Source organism: Puma concolor, chromosome B1 (assembly GCF_028749965.1).
Source record: "Puma concolor isolate L17-30 chromosome B1, mPumCon1.1.hap2, whole genome shotgun sequence".
Taxonomy (NCBI): domain Eukaryota; kingdom Metazoa; phylum Chordata; class Mammalia; order Carnivora; family Felidae; genus Puma; species Puma concolor.
In genome coordinates, this window is record NC_141670.1 from 128,786,001 (window position 1) to 128,797,607 (window position 11,607).

At 42.0% G+C, this 11,607-nt stretch overlaps 1 protein-coding gene across 1 annotated transcript; it reads right to left on the reverse strand.

The window, feature by feature from the left end:
- Positions 1 to 270: 270 nt before the first annotated feature.
- On the reverse strand, positions 271 to 2,343 carry ATOH1 (atonal bHLH transcription factor 1). The gene has a single exon (XM_025922320.2). The coding sequence runs from the start codon at positions 2,277 to 2,279 to the stop codon at positions 1,203 to 1,205; it is 1,077 nt and encodes a 358-aa protein (XP_025778105.1). The 5' UTR covers positions 2,280 to 2,343; the 3' UTR covers positions 271 to 1,202.
- Positions 2,344 to 11,607: the final 9,264 nt, after the last annotated feature.

The window sequence follows — 11,607 nt, forward strand, 5'->3', positions numbered from 1 at the left end:
CAAATTTGGGGAAAAATTTTACCTTACAATTTAATTACTGACTTGATCACTTTTCTATGTAGGGTTTCAGGTACTACTTGAAGCGACAATGTCTATAACAGAATTTTCCTTCAAAACTCTAGATTCGCATTTAATAGACTAAGTCTTCAAGATCATTTAAAAACTGTTTTTAATGTTTACATCAGAACGGAATAAGTGACAAGTAAAGGTTATTTTCACGTTTATTTTTAACATTTGCAAAAGAAAATACATAAAACAATGGCAGTTGGCTTTGCTAAATTAAAATAAAATGATCTCGAGTAGAAAACGTAAAAAAATGAATCAAGATAAGTAGAAATGGTAGCAAACAATCAATAATAAATAAGTTTTCTAACATTAACAAAGCAAAATATAATTGACGAAATGCTTTGACACTACTGGCTTTTTTTTTAATTTTAATTTTTTAAACAAACATTTGCAAAGAGCTTAAAGGATTATAAGTGGCCGTGTCTAAAACAACAACAACAACACAAAACTGGTCTGCAATTGGCAGCTGAGTTTGTCCTGGAGCCGCGGCAGGAGCGGCTGATAAAGTGCGTGCGCCGTTTCCTAAAAGACGCCAACATTATCGCGATCCGATATACATACTGGGTATGTTTATACAATATATAAACCTAAGCGTTCCCTGTTTTCTAACCGTTCCATAGCCACAAGTTATTCACTTTGGAGCCATCAACTTTGCGTTTCATGATTTATTTTGAGACGACACTTCGGAATACTAACTCTCCCACACGTGAGTGCGGGCAACACACAGGGATGAATGCCCAGGGCATAAAATAAATTAAAACACAAACCAGCGACAGAGAAGAAAATGCGACGTTTTAGCAGCGTATTGGCAGCAGGGAACTAGAATAATGATGCCATATTTGGGTACATACAATTATACCTCATCTATCTACAGGGGGAGCGGAAGGTGGGAGAAAAGAACACAACTTTAACACCAAGTTTTCATCAAACAATGTGGACCCGAGGAAGTTTGGAATAGCGGCGGCTTTTGCAAACCATCAAATATAGCTGCCATATGAAGCCAAGTCGTTGCTAAACAACGACCATCGCAGAGCAAAAATTAAAAGGGTGCGGGGATCTTTAACGGCGGGGCTTCCCGCGCATTGGGAAAGGGCGATTTTGTTTCTGTCTCAGTTTTCAGGGTTTCTGTCAGCTTCCTAACTTGCCTCATCTGAGTCACTGTAATGGGAATGGGGGGAAAACTCCCCGTCGCTTCTGTGGGACCGGGGCGAAGTTTTGCTACTTTCCTCCTGCACTGGCTGCAGGATGCCCCCGGGCAGCGAAGGCGACAGGTTCTTTTGCGCCATCATCGCCGTCAGGGCGCTGTCCTCGAAAGTCGAGAAGTGCAGAGCGTCCAGCTGCACCGAATATCCTCCCGCGGAGGCCGAGGCGGGAAAGCGAGTCCGGCAGTTTCCGGGCGCCGTCGGCCGGGGGCCCCCTCCCGAGGCGGGCTGGGCCCCCGCAGCGGTCGCGGTGCCCGCGCCGCCCTCGTAGGGGGCGGCGGCGCGAAGATGGTGATGGTCGCTCTTGCAAGACGCTGGCGGCGGCGGTGGCTGCTCCCCGCCGCTGGGTGTTTGTAGCAGCTCGGACAAGGCGTTGATGTAGATCTGGGCCATCTGCAGGGTCTCATACTTGGACAGCTTCTTGTCGTTGTTGAAGGACGGGATAACATTGCGCAGCTGGTCGAAGGCGTGGTTCAGCCCGTGCATCCTGCGTCGCTCCCTGGCGTTGGCCGCCAGCCGCCTTTGCTTCTGCACCCCATTCACCTGTTTGCTGGAAGGGGCGCGCTGGCGGCTGCAGCTCAGATCGTCTACCACCACCCCGCCTTTCAGCTTGCACAGCTGTTCCCGCACTTTCACTGGTCCGGGACTCTTGCTGCTGCTGCCGCCGCCGCCGCCGCCGCCGCCGCCGCTCCTCCTCACGAGCTCCCCCCGGCTGTCCGCCTCCTCCCGGGGCGCCGCAGCCTCGGAGGCACCCAGCTCCGGGGAATGCAGCAAGTACTGGGCGGCGCGTGCCGTACAGATGCCCTGCAAAGTAGGAGCCAGCCAGGCGCGTGGGTCGGTGCTGTCCAGGAGGGACAGCTCGGCCGGGTACACGGGATGCTCTCTTGCCTGCAGGGTCGCAGGTGGCTGCGGCAGCGGCGGCTGCGGCAGGTGGTGCGGCTGGGGATGGCGATGGTGGTCCCCCAACTCCTTCACTTCAGCCCACTCCTCTGCGTGCAGCAGGCGGGACATTGCACTTCAGAGAGTCGGAGGCGCAGGGTCGGAGGAGGTACTGGCAAACCAGCCCAACGGCAACAAAAACCCTTCCTGGGTCTCTACTGCAATGTCTTATTTTTTTCCCCTCTTCGACCCTCCCCCACCCACACGGAGATCACACACCAGGTCGCGTGCAACGAACCTTCTCCGGTTGCTGAAGGCGCTGCGCCCCTTTAAAAAGCGGCACGCGCCACTGTGTCTCCCCTCCACCCCCCGCTCCTCTCCCAGCCCCCTCCTCGCGCCGGTCGCGTGTCTGCTCAGCCAATGGAGGGCGCCGGCAGGCGCGTGCGAGCAGCCAATCAAAGAGTTTTTACACCCGGAGAAAAGTTCCTACGTACCGAGGACTCAGGCGCCCGCTCGAGGTTGTAGTCCCCCCCCCCCCCCCCATTCTTCTACCCTCTTTTAAGTTACTCAAATTCATATGTTAATTGAGGTCTGTAATTCGACTCCGGTGTTGTGTCACCGCTCCAAAAGCGGGGGTGCGTGAGCGGACGCGGAGCGCACTCTGGGCTGCAGCCCGAGCCTGGCTGGACGCGCCGGGCGCTAAGAGGGCAGCCGCCTGCCCTTTGCTGCCTCCAAGCTAGGACCGCAGCTTCCACCGTGTGTACCCAAACATTTACAGCCTCTCACGTAGATCATACCGTATGTATGTATATTTAAATCTTTCACAATACATGTTCATAGATATATAATTGCATAGATATGATTGCTGAGACCCATCATTGAGAGTCAATGTTGGAATGAAAAAAAAAAAACACATCAAATCCATAACTGTCTCACAATACGCTTCTTAATTTTCATCTGTCGCTTCAGATCGACTTTATGTAATCTGGCAAAGTAGTGGTACAGTAATAGAATGCACTAAACTCCAGATCCCCTAATCCTCTCGGTCCCCTTTTCCCAGCACCCTGCGGCCAACTAGGGTTGTAATCTGCAGAAAACTCTCTGCTGAGTGGTTGTAGGGCAGGGATATTTTATAGTTTCAACGCCCACAGAGGGACTCCTCGCGAAATGCGGAGGCAGGGGAGAGTGTCCAAAGAAAAGTGAAAGGCGCCTGCGTTCCCTGCAATTCGGAACCCTTTCAAGGTACAGAAGCCCGGAGTTAACCTACCCTTCTGCTTCAGGAGCCCTGGGTTTAATACTGCACATGGCTTCCCCGGCAAACACTCAGAAAACCACAGCCTGACCCACTTCACGCCCTCCTACGTTTAATTCGAGGGGCTCTCCGCAACATCCCCTATCCTCAACCCCAACCCCACCATCACCGCCGCCACCCAGAGAGCTAACCCCGGGGAGGTCCTGGGCGGGTCTGGGACGCCGTCTCCCAGGTGAGCGCCTTCCACCCGCAGGTTAGCCCCGGCCTCTGGAGTTCACAACGAAAAGCCAATCAGAAACTCCCTGATCCTGGATCCGCCCCGGCGTGTGCCTCACGCGCCACACCTCGGGGCGCTTCCCTGCAGGGTCCTCGGGGCGCAGTGGTAGGACGCTACCAGCGGGTGCTAGTGCTGCTTTCTTCCTTAGCGATGGCTGTCATTGCCATAGAGGAGTTTCATCCTCTAGAAAACATGGTGGGAGAAAGAGAAAAAAGAAAGGCACCAGAGAGAGCTCCCTGGAACCTGTTTTTGCAGTGCTGAAAGTTGTACTTGCTAGTAATCACAGGGACTTCACAGATCTAACCTACGATTTAGACCTCTTTGGACAGAAGGACTTCTGGGACTGGACTGGATTAATTCACACTAATGCACACACACACACACACACACACACACACACACGCACACACACACGCACGCACTGCATTCTGCTTACATTTTCTATACTTTATACCACATACTGTATTCCACCCTTCTATGCCTTGTATATCTTTGTGAAGATTACTTATATCTGTATCTATCCCCATAAAGGTAAGGGTAGAATAGAGTGCTAATTCTTTCTGTTTTTCCTTCAACCTTGTCTATTTGCTGGTGTGTAGGGATAGTCCTGGGCCTTCTGACCTTAAAAGCCAGAATGGTCAGAGCTGGTTTCTTATGTAAATGTTTAGGTTCTGCCAAAATAAATAAGCTAAATAAGGTATGCAGAAATAAAAGCAAAAACAGAAAGACCCAAACTTAATCTGAAAACTGTTGATGAGAATAAAGAAAAAGTGAAAAGGAAAAGTCATCTAGCATCATTTTTTGGGGAGAAAATTATCCAAGTTTTGGTGATTGGATTACTACCAGGACCAACTAATGATGCTTTTTTTTTTTTTTTTTTTTTTTTTTTTACAAATAGTGCTACTATGTAAAATGTGCCACTTCAAAAACATAATTGCTAATAGCTGTGGGTGCCAAAATACAACTTTGAGAAAAATGATTAACCATCTTCTATGTACGTTTGGTAGTGTAAGCAGCTAGAGCCTGGAAGTTTCACTTATTAATATTGCATTTTATTTCTCACAACTGTATTGGCTGAAAGTTACTCCTTCCACATAATGTCACTGCCCAATATGTAGGATACCCCAATTTTCCTTGGGCATGTGTCATCCAGACTTCCAGTCTGCGCTTTCAATTTGACTGCATGTTGCCAAATATTCATTTTCCTCTGAACTTAAACAATTTTATGGGCTGTAGCCAAATATTTGTTGGATACATGGAATATTGATCCTGATTTACTAGCTTTATAAATGATTATTAGCAATATTACTTCTTTGAGGCTAGCTTCAATTTTTAGGTTAGTAAATCAGAGTGGCCCAATAATGTGAGGGACAGTAAGTTTTTTTTTTTTTTTTAATACTTTGTGGTGAAATACATTCTTTTGTGCTTAGAGTAAACAGAAAACTATTTTCTTTCCCATCCCTGCTCTTTCTTTCTCTTCTACTGGGTGGGGCTGAGGAAGGTAGGCATCTGATCTGGGGAAGGGAACACAGGGCCCAGTGCATGGGAGCTGGAGCCTCAATTGTGTGAGCAGTGTGCCCCCGCAGAGGGTGTGTGGCATATGATGTTAATCATCAGGTAAGGTGAGTGTCTGTAGGGGCTGGATGGTAGCACAGCAGCAGAATGTAGAGAATGGTGGTTTAGGCAGAAAGAGGAGGGCTTCTGGGTGCATGCATAGCTGGATTAGTGACATAAGGAAGGATTAATGAAAAAAGTCAATATATGAGGACAGAGTAAGGTGTCTCACTGTCACAGAAAGGAGCTACAAGTGTAGAAATGCAGAAAGCTGTACTTTTAGATTCAAATTGGAAATTTGCATATGAGTGTATGGCTTTCATTATGCATAAATAGATGATATTGAAATAAGCAGATATAAATATGAGGGGTGTGTGTGTACCAACAAACATATATTCTCTACTTCTCTTCATTTTCAGGGCTTGAGATCAGTAGTGAGCATATCTAGTTCTCAGATTTTAGTTTTCAGATAAGAGTGTCCACTAACAAGAACCAGACTTCTTGGGAGAATGGGCTGATTCCAAGAATGGGGCAGAAAAAATACAAGATGAATATAAAACATCTTGTGTCAGAAATAAGGAAGTGCTCAAAGTATATGGAGTCATGTCAAAAGACCACAGAAGCCTGCTTGAAGAGGCTTCCACTGACAAAATATAGGGCTACTTGAGCATCAAAGTATGTAATGATAGCAACAGATTATTTACTATTGAGAAATAAAGGAATCTATGAATCCTTAGTAATATAACAGAATAAATGAATACATTGAAGTTTTGATGAATACTTAGTCACAAAATATGTGTTGATTACAAATGAAAGAAGATTGACTCTACTACCGTGGAGAACTATGGCAGACACCAACTTAATCAAGTATCAAAGTTAATACCACCAATAGGTAAATCAAATTTGTGTGCCATTTGTTATGATATTCCTGCCAAAGATGCATATCCTGAATCCAAGTAAGAGAGAATATCAAACCAATCCAAACTGAGATACTGTCTAGAAAATAGCCAGTCTATAATTTTTAAAAATATCAGGGCACCTGGGTGGCTCAATCTGTTAAGCTTCTGACTCTTGATTTCGGCTCAGATCATGATCTCCCAGATCGGATGGTGGGATTGAGCCCCGCAGCAGGCTCCTGTGCAGAGCCTGCTTAGGATTCTCTCTCTCCCTCTCTCTCTGCTCCCCACCCCCTTTCTGTCTCTCTCAAAATAAATAAGTAAACTTTAAAGTAAAAAAAGCATCAAGGCCATGAAAAGCAATGTCCCAGGAACTATTCTAGACTAGAGGAAAATAGAGATGTGGTAATAAATCTGATGCCTGATTCTGTGTTGTCTCCTTTTCTAATAAAGAGCGTCATTGGGATAACTGAGAAAACTTGAATAGTGTGTGAGAAGTAGATGGTAGCCATGTTAACTTCCTGATCTTTGATGGTTTTGTTATGGTTGTGTAAAAGAAGAGAAGGTTTGGGGCGCCTGGGTGGCGCAGTCGGTTAAGCGTCCGACTTCAGCCAGGTCACGATCTTGCGGTCCGTGAGTTCGAGCCCCGCGTCAGGCTCTGGGCTGATGGCTCAGAGCCTGGAGCCTGTTTCCGATTCTGTGTCTCCCTCTCTCTCTCCCCTCCCCCGTTCATGCTCTGTCTCTCTCTGTCCCAAAAATAAATAAACGTTGAAAAAAAAAAAAAAAAAAGGTTCTCCTTTTTAGGGAGTACTCACTGAAGTATTTGGGGATAACGGAGCAGCTTACTCCCCAGTGGCTTAGTAAAAAAGCTCCTTTGCACTGTGCTTGCAACTCTCTTTTTTTTTTTTTTTCTTTCTTCTGCAACTCTCTGGAAAGTTTGAGTTTGTCTTTAATAAAAAGTAAAAAAAAAAAAAAACAAGCAAAAATAATATGTATATTTGCTTTGTTCTTGTCTAGAGTTACTAATTCATGTCAATCCAAGCATTATACCACAGTGCATTGAGGCCTGTAGTTATTGCTCATGTGCAAGTTAAATTGTGCTCTGTCTAGCCACAGCACAGTGTGTTTCTAATGGGTTTGAAAATTCTTAGGTTTTAGTGACTGCTCCATTCTCAAGAACTCAAAGGATAGTTCTTAAGAACTATGCCAAAAATTGAATATTACTTGAAACCCATTTTCTTACAGGTTATTTAAAATAAAAATATTCTAGTGATGAATTCTCCTAAGCAGTGTTCTGATTAGCTTACAAACATTAAAAAAAAAAAAAAAGATTCAATCAAGCAAACAAAAATCCCCAAAATGTATTGTTTTCACCATTGGCTGGCATCTTACCTTAATAATTGGCAATTATGGGAAAGAATTAAGCATTTATCCAGTCATTCTGATATGAATGGTATTTTAGAATAATCAAATAGTCTTATGTTAGTTCATCAGGAAAATTTCTTTTCAAAATACTTCCATCTGATAAAAGTAGAAAAAATGGAAACAATTTTAAAAATGAGCGATTTGAAACTCCTAATGAAAATTTCTATGCAGGTGGGGCTCCTGGGTGGCTCAGTCAGTTAAGCGTCTGACTTCAGCCTAAGTTATGAATTTGCCATTCCCGGGTTCGAGCCCTGCACCAGGCTCTGTGCTGACAGCTAAGAGCCTAGAGCCTGTTTCGGATTCTGTGTCTCCCTCTCTCTCTGCCCCTTCCCCACTCACACTCTGTCTGTCTCTCTCAAAAATAAACATTAAAAAAAATTTAAAAAATTTTCTATGTAGGCAATCATTAACAATGAAGGAACAATGAGATCAAAGTTTGTTGGGGAATTTTACAATAGAGGGATCCATTTGTCAACGCTTGAACTCAGTCATCAATCTTAGTGGCATCATTTAGAGTAGAAGATGCTAATATTATGTGTTTCCTGGTTTTTCATGAATTATGAAGTACACAGACCTCTATGAAGTATTCTTTAAAAAGGAAAAAGAAGAATCTGAATTTAATTAAACCTTTAAGATAACTTCCTGTTTACAGGAAATATGGGGGATACTATATCAAGTTAAATGACATCACAAGAATGCGAAAAGCCAAACCCCCATCATTTAACATTCTATAGAACAAATGCTCAGTTTCAACAAATGTGTGATATGAAGAAAGAAGGAGGGAGGTAAAGAAGGATTGCTCTTGACTAAGATAGTCTTTTTCTTCAATAGTCATTTACTTGTTTTGAGACAGCGAGTGAGTGGGGAAGGGGTACAGCCTGATGATGAGCTTGACCCCAGGAACCGTGAGATCATGACCTGAGCAGAAATCGAGTCGGATGCTTAACAGACTGAGCCACCCAGGCGCTCCAATTATGATAGTCTTAAGAATATAGTGTCAAAAGCAATGTGTAGACCTTGTTTGGATTCAGATTCAACAGTAAAAGGACTATAGATGAAACATAAATTTGAACTTAGTATTATGTGATACCAATGAGTTATTTTAATTTTTTTCTAGGTCTGATAAAGGCAATGTGGATATCTAAGAAGCTATTTATGCCTTCAGAAACACACATAGGTGCACATAGGATGAAATAGCATGAGGTCCATGATTTCCTTTAAAGTATTTCATCATAATATCAATAATATGAAAAAGAAATAGTGAAGTGAATGTAGAAAAATCTTAATAATTGCTGGATACAGGTGATATAAAGATTCATTAGACTATTAGCTCTACTTGCACATGATAATTTTTACAATAAAGACTTTTTAAATATCCAGTGGCTTCTCACTATGTATTATATCTGAGCCACATAGCTTTAAAATCCCAGTTATCTGGCCCTAACCTATGTTCTAGACTGAGATTTCATTATTCCTTTTGCACTATGTTTATCAAACTCTATTTTAAGGATCATCTATCTGCATGAGAATCACTTGGGATATTTATTTAAAAGGTATGTTCCTGGGCCCCTGTCATATATACCAAATCAACTTTGTCAAGGGGACCTAGGACTTGTATTTAGATAAGCACTTCAGGGGATTCTTAGACATGTCCCACTTTGAGAATTATTTTTCTAGAAGTTTTCCTGTGTTCTATTCAGCTACTTTTGTAAATTACAAAATTTACTTTTGTAAAAGTAAATTACAATTTACTTTTGTAAATTACAATTACACGTATTGTAATTTCTGTCACCACAAATACAATAATCCCAGACACCTGTTATTCAGTCCTACCTACTAAAGTGTAACCTAAGGTTCAAAGTCTAGATCAGATGCCATCTCCTCTAGGAATTCTTCCCTTGTCATCTCTAGGACCAATGTTTGTCCTCCAGCAAGGAAGTGAAAACATGGTGTCTTTGGTTCACTTCACTAGCAGCTTGTTAGAGAAGTTCAAAGAAGTTTCAAAGTTGCAACTTTGAAATGAATTTTTACCTGAGGTTCATTGACCATCAGGAACTGTCAATTCCTCCATAATTTTACAATATCTGCATTAGTTCTCTATTGCTGTATAATAAATTCCCCAAAACTTAGTGGCTTAAACAATAGACATTTATTATATCACAGTTTGTGGGCAAGAGATTCTGATGCTGCTTAGCTGGGTGGTTCTGGCTCAAGGTCTCTCCTGAGGTTTTAGTCAAGATATCAGCTCAGGCTCTAATCTGAAGGTTTGAGTGGGACTAGAGGATCCACCTCCCAGATAGCACATTCACTTGGCTGGAAAGGTAGCACTGGCTGTTGGCAGGCGGCCTCAGTTTCTTGCCATGTGGGTTTCTCCATAGGGCTAAGTGTCCTCTGACACATGAACAACTTGCTTATGTCAGAGGGAGTGATTCAAGGTAGAGAGATTCAGGCTGCACTGTGTTCCAGATCTCTATTCCAAAGGCACGCTGTGTCATTTCTAGCATATTCTAGTTACTAGAGGTGAATTACTAAGTCAAGACCACATAAGAAGAGAGCAATTAAGCCCTAAATTGAAGAGCTTAATCAAAGAATCAAAGAATTTGTGAGTATATGTTAAAACCACCATATTCCTCTGTTTCATGTTCATTTCTTTGTATCCTTTTGCAAAATTTAATTCCTCACGATTTAACTGAGAGGGGGGAGATATTTTGGTAAAGTGGGAAAATGCAGCAGAATGCTCTAGAAGGGTTAGCAATTTAGCAAATTACAAGCAAGGAGAAATTTCATACTTTCTGTTTCTGCAGCAATTTCAATGGCATGCATTTCAAAATTGTATTTGTGAGTCAACCATTTAGACTTTCCACAGAAACCATATTATGATGAGTAATTTGCATTGTATTTCTTTTTTCACATTTTTGCGATATATCTTTTCATTTCAGTCATACTTGTGAATTTGTTTTTGATTTATATAAGTATATCCTGGGCATGTCTTTAGGGACAGTGGTGCACTGGTAAATATATAACATTAGGCTTTTGGAAGAAGAATGCATGCTTGTATACCTATATAAGTTTATTGTAAATTTTCTTGATATAAAGAATGTGTAACACACAGTTTATAAATAATAATAAAATATTCAATATTCTTTATTGCAAACTCTATAGTCACTGATTCTCACAGAATGCTTTCACTGATTGTTGCCGTTTTTGTATACATAACTAACCAGTGGTTTCATTTGATGAAAAAAATAGAGTTATCGCATGAATGGTGGTTGGTATTTTTAATTTACTGTTTATGAATAAGATAAAATGAAACAACAATGAGGATGTGTGTTGGAAACACTTGAGAGTTAATTATGTGAGCAATTTCTTTGTTGAATAGAATAATAATTTTCAAATATTGTAAGAATATGTGCTCATTTTTTGTATTATTCATAATGTAATGGGTATACACACTGACAAACTTTTAAGCTTAATCTGCATTATTAACATTTCACTATCACTTTCTTAGGTCTAGAAATCAATAAATCAATTAAAAAAAACCCTTGACTTGGGCATTTACCAATTTCTATTGGTGTAAATACTCCTGTTGCTAAGTCAAATGAACATTTTTCTTCACCATATCTTTTTTTAAATTTTATTTTTTATTTCTTAAATTTACATCCAAATTAGTTAGCATATGGTGCAACAGTGATTTCAGGAGTAGATTCCTTAGTGCCCCTTGCCCATTTAGCCCATCCCCCCTCCCACAACCCCTCCAACAACCCTCAGTTTGTTCTCCATATTTATGAGTCTCTTCTGTTTTGTCCCCCTCCCTGTTTTTATATTATTTTTGTTTCCCTTCCCTTATGTTCATCTGTTTTGTCTCTTCAAGTTCTCATATGAGTGAAGTCATATGATATTTGTCTTTCTCAGACTGATTAATTTCACTTAGCATAATACCCTCCAGTTCCATCCACATAGTTGCAATCTTCACCATATCTTAATTGATTTCCTCTTCAACCTTCAACAGAGTCAAAAATATTTTTTTTTCAAAACTTTATTTTCTCTTGATTTGGG

Excerpts from the sequence above, each read along its gene's own strand:
- ATOH1 (XM_025922320.2), bottom strand. The coding sequence starts at position 2,279 with ATGTCCCGCCTGCTGCACGCAGAGGAGTGGGCTGAAGTGAAGGAGTTG.